The 20,529-nt window shown below is 36.9% G+C and overlaps 1 protein-coding gene across 1 annotated transcript in view; it reads left to right on the top strand.

The window, feature by feature from the left end:
* Nucleotides 1-20,529, top strand: part of fam13c (family with sequence similarity 13 member C) — a 42,458-nt gene that overhangs the window by 3,021 nt on the left and 18,908 nt on the right. The window contains exons 5-9 of the mRNA XM_088916631.1: nt 1,907-2,051; nt 5,627-5,734; nt 6,303-6,424; nt 18,468-18,506; nt 20,253-20,432. Coding sequence (XP_088772757.1) covers nt 1,907-2,051; nt 5,627-5,734; nt 6,303-6,424; nt 18,468-18,506; nt 20,253-20,432 — 594 coding nt within the window. The remainder of the gene's footprint in view (nt 1-1,906; nt 2,052-5,626; nt 5,735-6,302; nt 6,425-18,467; nt 18,507-20,252; nt 20,433-20,529) is intronic.

The following is a 20,529-nucleotide window of genomic DNA, read 5'->3' as shown; positions in this document are numbered from 1 at the left end:
CCCAAGTTAGTTTTGAAACTTTTTGTACCACCAATATGGCAAGAACATAAGATTGGTTACAAATGAGAAGAGGCCATTCAGCTCATCCAACTCACTTCGTAGTCAATAGTTAACTGATTCAAGAATCTCATCCAGCCATTTCGTGAACGAAACCAAGCTCAACAACATGGCTGAGTAACTATTAGCTTCAACAACATGGCTGGGCAACTTGTTCCTGACTACCATAAACAAGTAAAGAATGGCAACGCATCCTTAGTTTTAGAAAACTAAGAAACGTCCATAAAACATAAAAGAGCTGTATTTAATTTTAGAAACCAGAATTTTTATGTCACTTGTACATAATATACACAGTATATGGTGACACTGGGTTGCAATGAATAGAGTTTCACTAGGTCAGGAGTTTTGTTATTGGAGACAAGTCGAAGGTAGAAGAGCAGTTGGGATTTCATTTCAGACAGAGTAAGGAAATGGAGTGCTAGGGCTCACGTAAAATACCCAGTGCTAAGCACATCTTGTGTCCTTACTCTGTGTAACAGTCCTATTTACAGTTTGTCCTGATGTGTACTCAGGCCAGCCCCCAGACACTTGATAGGCTGGATTCCAAAGGAAATTTTAGCTTCTATGTAGGCCCTGAACACTTGGTCATCACACTAGAAATTCAAAACTAACTTTCAACAGCTGAGAATTATGTACTGTGTGTGTATCGGAATGCCCATATCATCTGTTTGAAGTCTAGTCAGAACAGAAAACAGATCCAGAAACGTCTGAGTATTTGCTTTTACTGTAGCTCAGAAAGCCGAGAAACCGGAGAGTGTTTTTTTCCATTATGTTTAAATTAGGCCTTTCCGTAGATGTAACTAAATCAGACCACAAATGTTATGTACACTCACACACCAGAGCTATACAATGTGTATTTAAATTACAAGACCGCAAAGGTGGATGCCCAGACTCGGGGAATCTGACAACCCGAACAGTATCACTCTATAACCCCCTTAACACAGGGGAATGATTAGAGACACTGTCAGCAAAGGTGATTTTTGGATCTACCATTCTGGGATTCTCAGGAACATACTGACAAGACCACAGGGACAGAATAAGTATAAGAGTCTAGAAACAGACCAATTGTATTGGATGGCAAAGTGAGTCAGAACTTCCTTTTAAAATTCTTCTGACTTGTGATCTGACGTATTTTATAGAAAGTATTGACACAGCAAATCAATTATCTTAAAAGACAATCGTGTCAAAAGGTTCCTGTTAAGGGTTCGTAGCACATCATTGTCCAAACTAGGATTTCTACTGCAGTATGCCAGCTTTAACTCTGGTGTTCCTCATAATGATCACCAGAGGGAGCTATTGAGCTGACTTTGTATTGGTCAAATCTTTTACCACTATTTGTATTATTATTTAAGGAAATTGACTTTGGAGTCAAAAGTATGTAATATTCAAGCTCATCACATTTTCTTCTAAATAACAGTAATGATTAAAAGTTTATTTTATTCTACATAAAAAAATGATATTTTGGTTCACACGAAAACCTTGATCTGGGCCAGACATTGAGTATATTTTTAATGTAAAATAAGCAGGAATGCATACTTAAATGAAATTATGGGTAAGGCCTACTCTCTGATTAGAACAACTAGAATAAAAATGTTTGTGACAAAAGTAGTGTGGCAATAAAAAATCTGACATGGCCAACGTTATAGTTGAGTGTTTGGTTCCTAGTATAACCAGAACAATAAAGATACAGAACTATATGAGCAAGAGGGGCCAAATGGCCTTTTCATCTTCATATGGTTTCTGCTGTTTAAGACCCTGTGAGCCCAGCTTTGTCTCTATCTGTCTAGTGTATTAAAATGAAGGACGCAAGTGTTACAGTACATGCTGTAATACAGCTCTGTGTGATCAGGGTTCCGGTGGGGCCCGACATGCTTCGGGACCAGTTTGTATGCAATGCCATCGTCCGGCACTTGCTGAAGAACCGGGAGGTGCTGCTGAGGGCAGGCTGGGAAGCACCGCCACCTGCACTGCAGCCAGCGCACGCTGCCACAGAGGTGAGACAGATGAATCAGCTTCGCGCCGGTCACCACCACTCTGCTGCAGCACTCAGCTCAGTGAGGGGCAGGCTTACACATTTCGCTCCATTCATTGTAAGTGTGTAGCAAAGATGATATATAATTTCTTAAAAATTGTACCTAACTCGATATACACATGCATACATCTAGAGGCATTAAAAACACAACGCGTTTAACATCACATTTTGTACAGATAATGCTGAGGCACTCAAAATTCAAACCTGTTATCATGTAAGAGGATGTTCACCATGAAAGGAGGTCATTTTTGCTATGTACAGTATAAGTTCAATACCTTGTGTATTGTAACGCATATGGCCACCATTGGTTGCTCACACAAAGTGCTCACACAAAAAAGCAGCATCGACGCAACAGGAGAGTTTTTGTGTCCCGGGGAAATTTTATGAGGACTACACACAGCTCCGCACTGGCTGGACATGCTCCTGGACCATGATGACAATGTCTGCACTGCACACATTTGTGCAGTGCATCCTGGGACACATAGGTTGATGCACGGCATCCTAGAGTACACAAATCAATGTGGCACAACCTGGAGGGACACACACACATTGAGCCATGCCAGACAATTTGACAAATGTATACACATTGGTACATGTGAAGGCACCCGCATTTGAAAATGAAGTAAATTCAATTATTTCTGCTGATTATTTGTGCACACAACATATGCTGGTGAGGAAATATTGGAACCAAAATAATTTGTTGTGTTTTTGGTCTCTCAGTTTATATACATGTATTTCCTCCATGACATCCATTTCACAATAGGAGATTTAAACAGAAATAAAACCCAGTTTACTGGAAGTTTTTTTTTAACTAGAAAACTGCAGAAGAGAAGAATCATATTTACAAACAAGCCTTGTCACAGCCCAATCTGTGGTACCGAACTAACACTTCTAAAGGGTTCAGAGAAGAAAAGGCAATGGATGTTGAATGCAGTGTGATTTAATGCTGTGTCTAATGCGAAACAAGAATGACTCCTTTTTGCATGTGTGAAATGTCTTTGCATTAACCCCTGGCTCTGAAAAGTGCCATTACCACTTTGTGAGTCATAATGCTTTTCTGGGCAAGTGCTTCTTAGTAAGGCTTTGTAGCTCATTTCTGTCTGTCACTGGTGAATTGATGATTTGTGCATCATCCTGACACTGCAATTTTGAGGTGTGTTCATCACTATAAAAACCCATTGGTTTCCAATGCTTTGATTTTTATGTGTAATTGATTCATGTGTTATCAAAAGATTACTTTATGTGCAGGAATGGTGTAAGCTCAGGTTAAACTGCACAAGCTGGCTCTTATTTCTCACACCTCTCTTCCCCAGTCTGTCAACCCCCTCAGATTTCTAGAGCCTTCCCTGCATTCAGTGCTAAAAGAAATGGCTGTAAAGGATTATAAAACACCTTTCTAAGCACAGTCAAGTACAATATACAGACTATACCAAAATAAGTGTAACACATTACTACACTTCTGCGTAAAAGGCACAGATTTTCTCCAAAAAATAAATGAAAAAACAACATGCACTAGAATTACGTAAGCTTAGCTTTATTTGTGGTGAGCTATTATAGGAAGCTTGGAATGGTCATTAAGGTCTTCATGGTGTCAGGTTCTTTGTCGGTTGTACACTATACGTGTCTGTCTCAGATTGTCAGTCATGATGCTGTCGAGTGCCTGAAGCCTGTCAAGCAGAAAACGTGTTTGTTGCTCCTGATATTGATTTCTGTGAGTTTTGTTGTGCCTTTTAAAGAAATTCGATTTGGGGTTATCCAGCACTTGAAATAACAAAAGATGATACTTTCAAAGCCTCTGTGGGCTGAAATCTAACAGAAATCAACTGCTGCCTTGGTTTCCATGGAAACAACATTTGCCTGTGATTAGGCAAGGACAGGCTTCTCAGTTCAACTGTGAAAAGCTTTTTTTTCTTGCAAAATTAAAAATAGCAGACTGAACCTTGAGGTGTTTTTACTGCAGGATCATAACACAAACAGATGTGAAATTTAGGTACCAGTACACCTGTTTGATTTTGATATACCTGTACCAAATCATATTGCATAAACCTCTCTTAGTACCAACCTAACTTACAAAATGAGTAGTTTTTAAATAAACATTTGTGGATCACCTCACTTCAAAAGATATTTGAAATGTTAAATAAAGGCTTATATCATGAACTGACAGCAGTTTAGACCAGTGGGTGCCAGCACTATTCTTGTGGGACCACTGTGCCTGTGGGTATTTGTTCCAAATGGACTAATCACTGGTGCTCATTGATTGATTTCATTTGATTGATTAATTAATGCTTGAAATTGATCTTTGTTTGTTTAGATGTTTTGTCCTTAATCCTTGGTTTCAGAAATACCCTAATGTACATGTAATTTACAGTACTCACATCTATATGCAATCTTTCCCTAGTTAAGAGTTTGCTCATTTATGTCTGACTAAAAAGCTTTTAATAGGCTATCAATTCATGATGAACGAACATAGGTGAAAATGACAGTGTTTCTTCTGTTTAAGTCCAATTGGTTACGTTTGGTTACATCAGCTGACACACCTGAATGAGGGGAGTTCTGTAACTCAGGAAATGGCACTGGGGTGATACCAAGCACATACCTCAAGAAATGTTTTAAGAGTTGAAAAAAAATATATAAACACCTACAATATAAAATGGAAATCAATTTGTCTGCAAATTGGACCTTGGCTGGAACAAAAACCAGAAGACAAAGAAGTCCCTCAGGACTAAACCACTAGTTTAGACAACAATAAAAAACTTGGTAACTCCTGTAAGCAGATAGAAAAAACTATTCTGCTTTGACAGAATTCTGACGATGACAGAAATGTGAATTTGGTTCAGGTAGATGTGGGTGGACAGGTACAGGAAGAGTCAACCAGTTCAGGAATACTAAAAGCACCAGGAAAGGCTTATGGTTTTAAACATTGTTCTCAGACTTTTTGCAGTTTGTTTTTCACAAAGATCAGCAAAACTTAACTTTGCAAAAGCATTAGGGCACATTCATCACTAACAGTGTTTATTTCTATCGTCCTTTTTGAATTAAAAATTAATTAAAACAACAAGACCAGATTGTGAATGGAACTCCATAGAAATATCTTATTTAAATGGCAAAAAAGCAACTTCAATACCTGGAAGATAAACAGAAACTGATGAGCAAATCAGATGTTGCTTGGCTTTGAAAGCTGTGAAGCGCTCTGGGCAACACAACCTAGAGCAAAATCTCTCTGGTGCCTCCCCTCTGGAGACGAAAGTTTAATCCTCAACTGACAGGGGATGAATGGATTTACCCAAGACTAAAATTCACTTCTGTAAATCTATAACACAGACCACTCCATAGCAACTGAACCAGCAGGATACTCTCCCTGTGGAAGTAGCTTAGAAAGAGAATAAGTAGTTTATTCAGTGCAATAATATTGAGGGTCACTAGAGAAAGGCAACCTGTGTTTGTTAAGTGTTCAAAGGCCAAACTTCTTTGAAACCAATCCTTCTAATGTCTGATATCAGTACATTTCTATTAAGATGTTATGCATTTTTATTTCAGTGGCAGGCCAGCCACTCTGAAAGATCCGAAGTAACTAAGAACACAATCCCCAGAGAGAAGAGCACAGAGTTCCTTGGCAGTCCAGAGATAAACCTTCCTGCCAACCCGGTAGGTATTCAGAAAACGCAGGCAGACTTCATACCTTTGTATCTCAATGAGCCACATTATCTGTGCTACTAACAACAATCAATAAAAAAACTCTTTTTAGAAGTTATGTGCATTTGTAAAAATGCAAATCTGACCTATGCACATCAGCCCAGGGCTGTTTTCCAAAGAAAACTCAAAATATCTTCTAATTGATTTGGCAGAGCAGAGGTTTGACAGAGACTGCATTAGGTTTGAAGGTCAACTTTGAAAAATATGCTGTATTTTTCTATAGATACAATCTTGCCAAATTACACTGTGTGAGCATACATAATGAAAAACAGTATCTTTCTACCACACTTCCTGTAATTCATAGTTCTGCAATGTCAAGCTGCACATTTTGAATATGAAACGTACCATGAAGCTAAGCAAATATTTACCTTTTAACATAAAGTTTATCTTTTTATTTAGCTAAAGCTGTTTTTTCTTCAAACATTTTTTGGTTATTGGAGAAAACTAAAATTTCAGGGATACAGTATATGGAAATGCTTTTCTTTCTGGTCAAAAAGAAATGTTGCTCTGGACCTGTTAGGAGGAGCTCCAGAAGTCGGTACCCGTTGGCTCTGAGCAGGGCTCTTCTCCACACAGAGAAGTGGCTGTGCCTGGAGACACACTGACATCAACCACAGACCTCAGCACATCGCTGATCTTAAGGTACAAAACCATTTTTCTCTGAATCTCTTTGAAGACTGACAGTGGACCCTTCATCCATCCATCTTTCCATTTTCTAGTAGCTATATCCAGCACAGGATTGTTGGGAACTGGAGTTTATCCCAACAAGCAACAGGTAGAAGGCATGATATTGTCACGCCCTCTGCAGCCAGAGGGCGCTCCTTCTCTGTCCTATCCCTAGTTTCCTGCCTGCTGTCCTTCCAGTCCCTCTCTTTCCCTTGGGCTATATATTTCTGGGTCTTGCACTCTGCCCTCGCTCAGCATTGACATTCGGATGTCCTGAGACCCGCCTAGCACCAGGTCGCCCCACGCCCGCTACCTGAGGGCATAAGTTTCTATACGACACTCCTGAACTCTTTGCACTAACGAGCCCGGGCCTTTTTCCCGTTCCGCCGCTACGCATATGGGTCTTTTTCTGCTCTCCTGCTCTCCACGGTTAGTCCCTTTGGACATCCGTGACAGATACACCCTGGACAGGACAAATGCTTCCTCTTCTCAATTTTAATGTTCTCTGCCACATTTTCCACTTGTGCCTCTAGTTTGGATTTCACTGTTTACTCTGATTCAAGGGTCTCATCTCATCAGCTCTCACCAGAAGCCAAAGTATCAGCTTCACCCACATGGCTGGGTACGTTTATTCTCGAGTCCCCCATCCTTTAGGTGAAGAAGTGCAGTTTTTTCATTTTTATATACTAGAGGACAGTATTATAACATAACATCCCTTGATTTTTACACTTTTGACTATATATTCTAATTTTGTTTAACTTTTTTATCTCTTCCCCACTTTATCTGAATGATGTGTCAACATACAGTACACACCCAAGTAGCCTCTTCTAGCACATTGTTTTCCATTTTGTGTTTATAGTTTATATCTTTACCACCTGCGTGCAAAAACCCTGCACTTTTCTACATTTTACATCATAAACCAGGTTTTTGCCTAGTCATCAATTGTATGTGATTATTTTTTCATTTCATTTGTAGTGTCTATAGTGATCTGCAAACGTGATAGTTCACTAGCTATACCAGAATCTAGATCATCGATAGTAATTGAAAAGTGCAGTGGAAGTAGAGGTCCCTGTGGCATTCCACTAATTACATCATCCCAATTTGAATAATCATGCCATAATTTGCTCATAGGTTTTGGGAAAAGGTAGTACCAGAGTATTTTGTAGCAGTGAATTCAGTCAAGTTACTGTACAGTAAGGACTGGTGTAGCACTCCAATGACATTAAAGATATATTTTTTTTTCTTGAAATGCATAGCCTATTCACTGGTGACTCTACAACAAGGTGACAGATCATTTTAAAGGAGGTGAGAACAGGACTTAGTTAGCTTGGTTAGCCTGAACAGTTTCCTAAACCATATTACATTTGATTCTTATAAGGCTGGCATGTTTCTACTCAGGTGTCCCATTTCTATGACGTTATAGCTTTAGATAATAAAAATTATTTAGAAAATTTAGTATTTAGGGTTATACTAATTTTTTCTCTTTTCTGTGTCCAAAGACAATCAGAAAAGATCTGTGTTCAGATTTTATAACTATCATATCATAAACAATGAAATACTTGTTTATTTCAATAATGTTATGACAGTTTATATTTTCACATCCTATTTTTTACATAACATATTGGGTTGTTTCTGCGTTTTCAACAGAAATCAGGAAATCTGATCTTTGCATTATGGCATTTCAAGACTTTGATACAGGCAGTGCCTGCTCTCCTTGTAGAAAACAGTATTCCTTAAAATAATAATATGAGATTTTCACCATAGAACAGGAGTTGGTCATTGCTTTAAATTAATTTTCCATTGCTGGTTTAAACGCTTCTAACTTTGGGGGCACTAATCTTCAGCTGCATGGAAAAACACTGGCAAAGTTTATCTAGCACCTTTATGGCTAATGAGATTATGAATTTAATAAGAGATGTATTGATATATTTATGCTGATATGTACTTGATTGGATTAAAGCTTTGGCAAATCTACATGTGCAATCTACACATCTGTTTGTGTTATGATCCTGTAGCATCCCAGTCACTAACCTTTAAAGGTAGCACAGATAGATTCTAAAATTGGTTTCACAGCAGATCTAAATTGCACTAGGCATGATGTGTTATCAGCTTCTGAAAGGAGGAACCCTTCTCAACAATGAAAATGTTCATTATGACCTTAATAACTTTAAAATAGCAGCTTCTTTTCTGGTTAGGCCACGGCTCCCCCTGCATTTTGCTGTCTGTTCGAACAGTTTGACCTTTATTGGCATAGTTCTTATGAACTGTGAAGCTGAAGAGTGGAGTGAAAAGAATTAAGGTATAATATATAGAAAATTAAAGCAAAAAGTTATCTTATAGCAAGGTTACTATTCATATGTTTTCCTTTTATCTGATTTGTACAATGCATCAATGTTATAATAAGGTATCACTCAACCCACTGATGATGAAACATCAGCATGTTCATAAAATGGTGTGGTTTAAATAGTTACATTTTGGAGTGCAAAATTTAATTTTATTTTGATCTATTTATGAGAAAACAATAGCTGCAAACCGGCGTGATCATTTTCTCTATTCTTAGATTAAAAAAACAGGAAGTCTGTGTAGTACTGATAATTTAACAGGACTGCGCTATGGACACTAGGTGCTGATACAAAACTTACCATTGTCATGCTGAATGCTATTACCATAGTTGGTCAGAAATATTTATCATATGATACTCAAATCAATTTTAGAAGCATATCTTGCACATTGTTAGTGAGAAAAGTGACTGTAAGTGTAGTTATATGTATGTTCTTATGAGTAGGCAGGTGAAAAATCTTTCCCAGCTGGAGTGGGATTGTGGCAGTTTGAACTGGAGAATTAACACTTGACTAAGCAAATATTTCACTTAACTAGGGACAACATCATCCAAGGATTGAATACACTGTGAATGTTTGGAATTCCTTGGTGAGATAGGTTTGACTTAACCTGTTTGGTTAATGGGTACAATAGGACGAGAAGGCTTGGAACTCAAAAGGCAAAGTGTGTTGACCCCAAAACCACCAGGACAGAAACATAAATGGGAAGGAAGAGATGTGGTGAGTGGACGACTACGACAATAGCTGTAGAAAGTTTGCTTCAGCAAGTTTGAGCCAGTTCAACTGCAACCATATAGAACAACTGTGACCAAGTTTCTTTGGTCAGCAATTAGATTAAATGGTCAGGAATACCTAGGTGAGCTGCTGAATTGGTTAAAATGTTACGGAGTTGAAAGAGAAGAAAATGAAATATATACTAATAAGTTTTTCTCATTATCAAAAAGGGGACTGGTAGAGGAGGCACCTTGGAGAAGTGAAGGTGGAGATAGTTGAGGAGAGGTTTGTGAGAACTAAGGTGACTATTTTTTAAAGTAATACATATCGGTGCCTAAGTTGAACTGGTTTGTTTTAGTTCTTGTAAGACAAAATACTAGTGTGATGCAAGATGAAACATTGATATCTGATAAACAGGGATGAAATGATTGTTTGAAAGATGTAGAAGAGGCTGTAGGTTCAGAGCACTTTAAAAGGCCGAAGGGACCAAACCGGAGGAGAGCTTGCAATGTCTTCTCAACAGAGAATGGTAGCCTGTTCTAATTGTGCAAATGCATGCAGAAAGAATGATCAGTAGGCTTTTCATAACATTGGAAACTTTTAAAAAATAGGAAAATTTACAGATGGGATACTGACTCATAAATAAATCCAGAGAGCAATTGCATTCCACTCAGGTAAGCCTTGAAAGTAGATGACCATACTGTACCTTGAGCGTTTCCTTGTAGTATCATATAAAGGAAATCAACGTAATGGAAGACATGGAATGATTGAAAAAACTTCTATGTGGTCCAATAAAAGTTGAGTGAGCGAAGTGCAGCTCCTGATAATATGGCCTCTTGGCTTGTCTGAAGGCCAGAAGGATGGTTCACAGGGAAGATGAGATCCAAATAGGCTGGAATTGGACAAGGATCCAAATTACCAACTGGAGTCAAGGACTGGAACTTCTGAAAATGAAATTGCGAGAGCACATCAGCAATAATATTCAGATAGCCTGGGATCCTTGAGACGAATGCAAAGGGAGGCGTTTAAGTTCAGTTTATGTAGCTAGTCTGATGGTGATTATAATTAGGTAATTGCAGCTGTGTGAGACTGACGAGTTGTTGTTAATAAGTGCAGTTCTAAATGATCCATTTAAATTTAATATCTGAAAATATATTTTTCAGATATTGTGTTGGTGAAGGGTTGGAGCGCTTCAGTGTTGCTGGTGGTGGTTATTATGCGAAAGAATCCATCTTTTTTTCATAACTCATAACTTGCCTTTAAACAGGCCTTTATTTAATTTGACTGGCCAGAAGAAAAAATATTTACTACTTGTTCTTTGAAAGTAAGGTTGCATGAAGGACGTCAGGTCTGCCTCTTGGCAGCTGGGACAGCACAAAGTAAAAGGGGCAGGTCTGAAGGTGAGGAGATTTACAGAGAACCTCAGAGAGCCCAGTATGGCTCAGATACTATGCTGAGCACATAGAGGACAAAGATGTCAATGTCATGAAGTGTTGCAGCGTACTGGACAATTCCTGTTCAAGGTAATTGTTTAAATAATTCCTGGAAATGTTATTAACTTTAGTGCTAAGAAGGTACTGATAATAAGTGTTTAAAAATAAGCTTAAGTTGATTTTAATTAGCAATTCATAGTGATTTATGTGCATATCAAGTTCTTAAAAAGTAGCACCGCTGTTGTTAACCTAGCAGGTTATGCAGAACTGCAACAGTTGAAAATAACTGTAGGTGTTGCAAAACCACAAAAAATGTTAAGAATATTAGAAAAGTGAAAAATGTTTTTATTAATGCTTTAAAGATGAAATGATTCCTCTTCTTGACAGTAATTTTTACCTGGCCAGTGTCTTTAAACAGGAAATATCTGGGTAAATGAAAAGAGGTAATGAACAGTTGTGGGAAGTTCCAGTGTGAAAGATCTCCAGACGAAAAGAATGACTTCAGACTCTCTTTTCCCAAAGCTTTGCCTTATGGCCCTGCTATCTTTTTACTTCTCCCACATTGGAAACGTCTTAGCAATCTGGGGTGAAAATGTGATCACTGTGGTTAAGCTTTCCAATGAAAGATGGAGTCTCTACTATAGAACCTTTACAGGGTAGGGGGAAACATGCGATGGACCAATGTCCCATGGATGGGGAGTCACATGCTCTCTAGTCTGTTTATTGCCTCGGTAACAAGGTTGAGTTCTGGCCAATGAGTGGCTGCGCTCTGGTGTGGACTTTACCCTAGAATTTGTGGGGATGTCACAATAACATTTATTATTTTATAAAAATGACTTTATTTGTAGACACTTCCATCCATCCTTTTTCTAGGCCCACTTTGTCCGTTGTAGCGTCTTAGGGGAGATGTAGCCTAAGTCTTGATAAAGTAATTAGAAAATTGTAACATAAATAATAATAAATATTGTCTACTAAAAGTAGAATTCTTTAGGTTAAAACACAGGCTGTACAAAATGCTGGTTCAATTCAAACCTTGCACATTTATTTTTATTGTCCACCTGAAGGGATTAAAATATTTAGAAATTGTTATTTAGCTAAATGATAAATGATTTAAAAAATAAGCTTTATAAATTTAATTTCAATATTCTATTATGTTAAAACAAAGAAAACTATGCCTACTGTATCTTCATTGTCCTGATGTGCCGAAGTTGCCAAAAAAAAACAGTGCTGATTTATGATTTAACCTGCATGTGTGGTGATTCAAAAAGAGTTTTTTTTTTAATTCATTACTATCTGTAGGGAAATTGAAAATGAAAGAATGTTTATTCTTCAGAACACAACCCTGATATTAGCCAGCTAACATTTCTTTTTTCTGATGTGCTTCATTTTGCAAACAAATGTTCAATATATGAAGAAGGATGAATAAACGTCTCACTGGCTTAAATATCATATACAGTACCTTTGGCTGGAGCAACAGCTGCCACTTCCAGCCTAATGCTATTAATTCCAGACCTGTTATAAACCAGCATCCTGCACTGCGTTTCTTGGTATCAGAAAGGAACTAAAAGGACCTCATCTTCTCTCTGAAAGATTTATTTGATTTGCTGCTTAAAATGGAATTTACATCCCACTGACAGTGTCAAGCCTGGTTTCAAAGCAGATAAAGCATTCACAATGACATACATAATACAACACAATCACATACATAATACACAATAAAAGAACGATTCTTGACTGACTGATTGTTATTTAATGAATACAACAGGATCAAAGAGTGGGCGCAACTTCAGAAAAGCAGAACTGTCATTGCACGGATGCTCAGCTGGCTGAGTGAATGTGGACACCATATCATGCTTTCTACAGCATTTCAGTTACAAACTTCAACATCTCTAAGTGACGATGTCAAATGTTGAGCTGCTAATATAGTGATATTAAAAGATAATAAATATATTAATCAATGTGGATTGACAGAAACATTTCCTAAGAGGTTGTAAAACAGTGTGAGAGTAAGGTGGCAGCTTACATTTCATTTTCCAATGGCAAGTTACTTATTGTAAAGTGCATACTGTAGCTTAACTAGTGAGGTAAGATTCATCAGAGTCCTAAGCTGATCTTGGTCTATAACTGCTGGAAACCAACATTGTATTTCTGTGACTAAAATTATAGATTAAACTAGTTTTACATTCAAAATGTACTATTGAAATATTAACTGTTGATACTACATGTACCAGTATAAAAAGTTTAAAATAAATTCAGATTGCCGAAGTCGTGTTCAGTAATTTTATGAAACTATCACTCATACAATCTAGCTGGTAATCTTGCTGTTATTAGTAACAGCAACAGGAAATCACAGTCTGCAAGATCATTATATCCTCTCATGTTAATGTGAAAATTACATGACAGGAAATATCCAGGTAATTGTAATTAAAAACACACAATAGTTTCAATCATATTGTGATCAGATGTTGCCAATAATTAATTTGAAACTGTAAATATAAAACATTATGCTGTTCTAAATATAAATAAACTTAATCATAATTTAATATTTAAAATAAAATAAACTATAAAATAGTTTTAATCAATAACTTATAACTTAAAAATCATAATAGTATTTAGGTTGATCATTCCCTATTAAATTAGTTTTTCATTCAGATTGATGCTAGTATGTACTGCAAAGAATTAAATAACTGATTCTATAATAATTTGATTACAATGCTGTGCATTTCTTAACTAATTGATAATAACTTAATTTATATATAAACCTTTTCATCTATCTATGAACTGATCCTGAGACCTTGATGGGTCTAAATATTGATTATGTTAAAACTCAATTGGTGTCCTGATATCATTATGATTTACTTCATAGTCTATTAATTGGTTGCAGTCTGGCCTTAACTTCACAATTTTGTCCATGAAGAAACAGAAAGAAGAGGTTTTGCCAGCTTTCTTAGGTGAATTGTGTGTAAGAATTAAGTGAGCAAATGGGTTGTGAAAACAATGTGGATTCTCTTGATGCACACACTAAGCTTTGTCATCAATGTACATTATATACAATAAAATTGTGTTTATCCAGAATGCAGTCTAGTTAAATTAGTCAGCTAAAGACTGAAAATGAGATTGGATGATGTTTCTGTGACACATGTCCAATGAATTTTGTCATGTTAAATTGGTATATTCATCCTTAATGAACTGAACGACTACATTCTGCCAAATTATAAATGGGAAAATCTGGATCTATCTGCTTCTGCTTCTCCAGGAAATTTCTTTAATCTTGGAAAATAGCTTATGATTAAGAATTAGTTATTACACATGCAAATACAGAATGCTTTCTTGTGTAACTTGTACGTGCAGAGAAAGCACAAGCCCTTCTGTTGTTTTGTAGTAAAAAAATAAGGACCCACAGCGTGATGGACTCCTGCAGGAAATCCGTTTGGTTCGGACACAACTTTCCTTTGGAAATTAATTACAAAGCTGTTCATTCAGGTTTCAGCTGGCTTGGCAAGGCTTTCTTCTTGTGTTTGGATGTAAATCCACAAAAGGTCGTTTTCATTTCATGTGTGGTTAGAAGAAAAGGAAAAAAATATGACTGGGTCAGCATTTGAATTCTTGGCCTTTTCTTTTCTTCTGGAACTTCTTTCGGCAAAGCATTTTCTTATGGGGAAAATGAACCTGTCTGGGTATCATCCAAAGGGAAAAATATATAGTAGCTTTCTAGTTTATGTTTGAGATGCATATAACTTTGTGATGATACTTTATGTGTACCATGAAAAGACTTTAGAACTGCAGTATGAATGTGTTTGTAACGCTGTCAGCAGCATCTGCAATTTTAAAAGCAGAAACAGTTATAGTAGGCTCCTATCGTGCTTACACCCTGGTAATATTCACCAGGCTTATCCAGGAAGCACAAGACATGACTACACTTGGGAAGGAAAACCGGTCCCATTACAAGTCACACACACAAGCATATTGGAACAATATACAGAAGCAACACCAGTGAACCTTGGGAGATACCTAGAGCACCTGGAGAAACTCTATGCAGACATGAAGATAGTGCTGGATGTACACATACAGTGTAGTGTAATAATTTTATTCCACATCCTTCCAGACTCAGAGACAATGGTTTGCTGAACCACTGAACCTTTGATACTTGTAAAAAAGTGTACTATTGAGTCCTCTGTATATTTGGATGTTATGCAGAAATTTATAATGCTACCATTTTCACTATAGTTTTCTCAATGCTGCATGTTAACATAAATTAGAAATAGACTGAATGATTGTTACAGAAATGTTTCAGAGTACCTTATAGTACTTAAATAGCTCATTCCTGAGTTAAAGTAATTCTTGTTAAACGTGTGGATCCTTACTATAATTTCTGTAATATTTATATCATAGAAATTTTATATAATTTCTTTCAGAAATTCTTTCTTTCATTTTTTCCCAGGGTTTCTGTCTGCATTTGAGTCAAAGTCATATATGTAATTGGTTGTTGTACTGGTGCCAAGCAAAACGTAGGTTTGTACAGACACGTGGTAGAAGTGTATTTTGGTTCCTGTAATCATGAAGTCCTGAGTTAATATTTGCCTTCATCCAGTGGATTGCACAAACAATCTTGATCTAGACTGTACTGCGCTGTCAGCTTAGAATTTAATTTGATGTGTCTAACTGAAATGGCCACTCTCACTGGTATCCTACCAGTTTGTTTTATTTAGTAAAACTGAAAGATTTGTAAGATTTACCATATCAGTTTGTCTCATAACATGTCTTTTCTAAGCCAAAGCTTGTACCAGCTATTTTAAAAAAACTGTCTGGGTAAAAATGGACTCTTCATGATACTGGCATCGATCTTGAGGGAGCCAGCACGGCTTTTAGCACCCTGAAGACAAGTTAAAGACATACAGGATAAAAACACAAAAACAGAAGGGAAAACTTCACAAGAAGAGAAACATTAACAAGCAGCAGGCATCATTTATGGCTATCTTGGGATTTCTAAATGTGTTTATATATTTTCACAGTTCTTTTTCTGAAGCCAAAAATATTTGGTCATTTGACTTCACAGTACAGAAACATGGTACAAAATATCTACTGTGTGTTTTGTACGAGTTTTTATCTAAATCAAGAAGTCATTCAGATGAAACACAATCTGCTCTGAAGCAAAAGTCTCTATATTTAAAGTTCAGGGATGTGAGCATGTTTTTGACTAATGTTTTCTGCTGCTAGCAGAAGTTTTTTTCACTTATTATTGCGCTCCAGAAAGGTTGCATGTGACTGCGGGTTCACATGCACTCAGTGATCAACAGCAGACTTCAGAGAGGAAGCTTGTAAACTGATTCCATCAGGATGCCAGCAGTTCTTCCTTATGAGATGGACACACAGCCTGGGGAAGAGAAGGGCTTATCAACACTCTTTTCCTCCTTTACAGCTATGACTATTTAAGGTTTGGATTTCCCTCTATGGCAAACATGTGAAGCAAGCTGGGACTTAGCAGAAAGAAGTGTCATAGTCCTTATCCGAACTTTGCTTTTACTGCTATAAATAAAAATGGTGCTGCTATGAAACAGCTTAGGATTAAATTTAGGGACACTATGGAAGAAACTCCCGACTTGTATTGTAGTTATGTAAACACCGAACATCAGTTATCATTGCTGATGACGTCTTTATTTGCTCTACGTTTAGGAAGTGTAGATGTTATTTTTGTATATATTATGTAACCTGTAATCAGTCTGAATGGTTTATCGGATGGATTTTGATAAAAAGGCTTGATTTATATGTCAGAAAAAAGGTTTACAAGAAGGATTGCTTTCTTCATAAAATTTCAGATTTGTTCATAGCTTCCATTTTTGGTTTAAAAAGAATTTTAACACTATGTACAATGGTAAAATGTAATGATTTATGTTTGGGGTTTTGGGATGCCAGTACGTAAAGATAAAAAGGAGATGGTGTGAAGCTATTCATTAAGGGTCTTGTAGGAATATAACCGTATTCAGGTCTATCCTCACTATTAATAGCAAAAAATGCTGTAAAAAATGCTTCAGAATCCTTGCAGCAAGTCTCTCTATTAATATCAAAGGAAAGCAGAGAGATGTACTATATCAATGGCAACAGGCCCTAAAACTGCAGTCCTTTTAACAAGTACTCTAATGTCCAGATCATTATTTCATTGAAGAGCACTAGGCTTTACTCCGCTAGATTACCTTAAATCTAAAGCCAGATGCATCCTGATGGTTTAAGTCTATGTCTGTACAAATTCTAGATCTGGAGGATGCAATAGGGAGTTGATAAAATTTATGAGAAGGTCAGTTTGTAGTCTTGCACTTCTGTCTTACATGTAAATACTCATGGAGTGTCCACAGCATCTTTTCAGCTCCGCTCCCTACATTCTCTTGCAACTGCCTACTTAGCTCATTCCTCACAAGTTAGAGGCATTTTGGTTGACATGACCTATAAAACATTAATATACTTTCCCTTTGTATTCATCTTCTTGTTTTGTAATTAGAATTTGACAGTAATAAACTTATTAACCTTAACCCTAAGGCATCAGACTTCAGTGCAGTAACTACTTAGAAAATGCAGTTTGTTACATACCACCCATTTTGAATTTTGTAGTGCCTGGACCCTGAAAACTATTATACTATATTTGAAAAAGTATTGGTAATAAACAAAAAGTAGACTACTAATTTGTCCTCACCATTGCTATTATTAGACAAAGAGAGACATATATATATAGTGATCCTAATTATTTTTTTAAGGTCACATAATAAATGAATGGAGTATTAGAATTGAACCTTACAGATTCAGACATTGTAGCTTGTAATATGGTTTGTGCAGTCTGTCTCAGATCCCTGTGTAGGGATGAGAGATAATGGTGAACCTTTGGAGCTCAGAGTTCTAAAACATCTTCTGGGACATAAGAATTGAAATTTTATTTTTTCTTTATCAAAGTGAATTATCTTTTCCTCATTTTCATGCCCCATTTTCTATTGATTTGAGTTTCACCTACAGAATAGACTTTTATAGACTTTCTTCTTTGAGCATGGTTATTCCAGTACTTGCAATATAGACTTTATGAAAATAACAAAAACAATTCTGACAGTATAATATTAATTAAATGCGAATTCATTTTAATGCCAAAAATAGCAGATTACTCTTTTTTACTTTTGTGAACTCAGACATTTCCCATAATATTTTATTTTGATGGTTCAATTTCTGCAAGTCCTCTGGAATTTTTAAGAGGGGAGGGTTTCATTTAACAGTACTTATTGAAGCTGACACCATTGACCTACATAGCCCTGTTTTCTGGAATCATTGGCTGAGCTAGTACGTAGCCCATTTCAGTTGAAAGCGCAGCTCTGTAGTGAGTTTTCTGCCTGAGGAGTTGACAACAACACTGGACTAGTCAACAGTCCACTATAAACATGTGCATGGATACGACCGATACAAATGCTTGGACTGCCAAGACCTTTCTCATCAGAGTTTATGTTACTGCTGTTATTTTTGATTCCCAAATCCAATGTTTTCTTGTCTTCTGTGTTTCAGTATACAAGGCATCTCTAATGGTGGTGTGGATTCAAAACAGTAAGTAACAGCCTCAAAAAAGTCACAAAAATACTGAACGCTTATTTTCAAAAGTTTTGTCCTTCTTTTGAGTTGCGATGCTTATCATAATTCCTGTCTCTTTATTATTTTGAATTTACTGTAATGCTGTGGATTAGCTGTCAGTGAAAGAATGATAGTACTGAGTTGTGGTGTAACACTGAGGTAGATATATTAATATTACACACATTGCACATTAATATTACACGTCAGATACATTAAGATAACATACAATGTAATGTATGATGGTATTTGCAGTTTAATATGTAACACTGTACTGTGCATAACTGCTGCACTTTGAAATCCTTGAGGTCAGGGATGTCTTTGACTTGGTGAAGGCTTGTTGGAAAAGGAAGCATCATGACAAGGATAACAAGCAATTGAAAATCTGAAAGGCAGGGGTTTTAAAATCTGACCTTATGACAAACTTAAATGCCAAGTCATAATCCTATACGCTTTCACGTTCAAGAAACTGCCTTCTATTTTCTTGGGACAACGATTGGACAAGTCAGTTCTGACCTTGAAGGAATGTTTCGCTCACTTTGATGAAGAATGTGAACATCGTAACCACGTGAAATGCTTCTGAATAATTAGCTGCAAAGAGGTCAGTTTCCAGTCTATATTAGTCTCCACCAACACTGAGCAAGGATCCATTTTCAGTGTGCAGAGGAAACTTCATGCTACATGGTGCTTACATTTAAGCTTATTACTGTTTCTGAAGCTTGATGAGAATTTAGAATGAAATCATACCCTTTTCAGTGGTGAATGTAATTAAAAACAAAGGTATCTGAAATCTTCAGCCAGTAGAAACAGTATGCTTAAATTTGGATATTAATATCCTCACGGGCTGTTCACACAGAAGATGAATTACTAGCTTTTATTTCTCAGGCAAGGAGCAGCAATATCTCAAATGAGATGCATTCTATTATGTGACTGTCACTAATGTTTTTAGAATTTGTAGCTGCTAAAATTAGTTTAGTTTGTTTTGGTACAAAAAATATTTTGTGGTTGATTTTACACTGCTAATACTTCTTTTTTCATAATAGAAGGTTTGTTCTTCAAGTTAAGGGTGTGCAGTATTTTAAACCTTTTTGGCCTATTGGGACTTGAAAATCCCATCGGTAGTGAAGGTACATGAACTATGAAGCTAAGCTTTTGGCCTGGTGGGACAGCAAATGTCAAAATACAGCATAATGGAGGTTTAAACTGACCTGAGTTTCTCCCAGAGAGCCAAATGTGAATTATGTACCCCCAGAAAAATGTATCATGGCCAGATTCAGGGTGCACACAATGCAAACATTTTTCTTTGCCTGAATGCAAAAAAATGCTTAGTTTCTCTTTACATTAAAAATTTTGTTTCTAATTTAACTTTTGAGTTATCGTTTGTACCTGAGTCATTATTCTTTGAATGTAGTTCACTCATCAACTTTGAAAAATGTGGAAGACACGGGTCTAATAAAATAGAATAGACTTTTATTTTATTCAGGCGCAAAGAGACCTGTATGGAGCCTATATTGTTGTACACCAATGACAGCCTTTCTGAGTTATTTTACTATAAATTGTAAAGAAGCATTCTTAGAATATATGAGCAGTTCTTACTTTTTTATACAAAAACGAGAATTCAGCATTTTTCATTTGTGGATCTCAGTGTACACTTTTAAAATCATTTTTCATACAAAACAATTCCAGTCTGTTATGGAAGAGCCTCTTTTGTTTTGTTTTCCCAAGGAGTTTGGAAAACAGCGGGGAGCTGTACGAAGGGAGCCTTGAGAGGTCCAAGCAGCAGCTAAGACAACAAGTTGTGGTGAACAACGAGCTCGGTCAAGGCCTCTCAGCTGCCCTCCTGTCTGCCAGAGAGCGGCGGCGCCTGGTGAGAGAGCAGGAAGACTCCAGCCGTGGCAGGATAACGTATGTATGGTTTTGATGCTCCCGTCGAGACTCGCCATGCAATGCTGTCAGGTGTTACCTATGCTTTTCTCATACAAGCCTGCGGTTCTCTGGGAGA

Source organism: Atractosteus spatula, chromosome 5 (assembly GCF_055471065.1).
Source record: "Atractosteus spatula isolate fAtrSpa1 chromosome 5, fAtrSpa1.hap1, whole genome shotgun sequence".
NCBI lineage: Eukaryota > Metazoa > Chordata > Actinopteri > Semionotiformes > Lepisosteidae > Atractosteus > Atractosteus spatula.
This window is presented reverse-complemented; position numbering and strand designations above follow the sequence as displayed.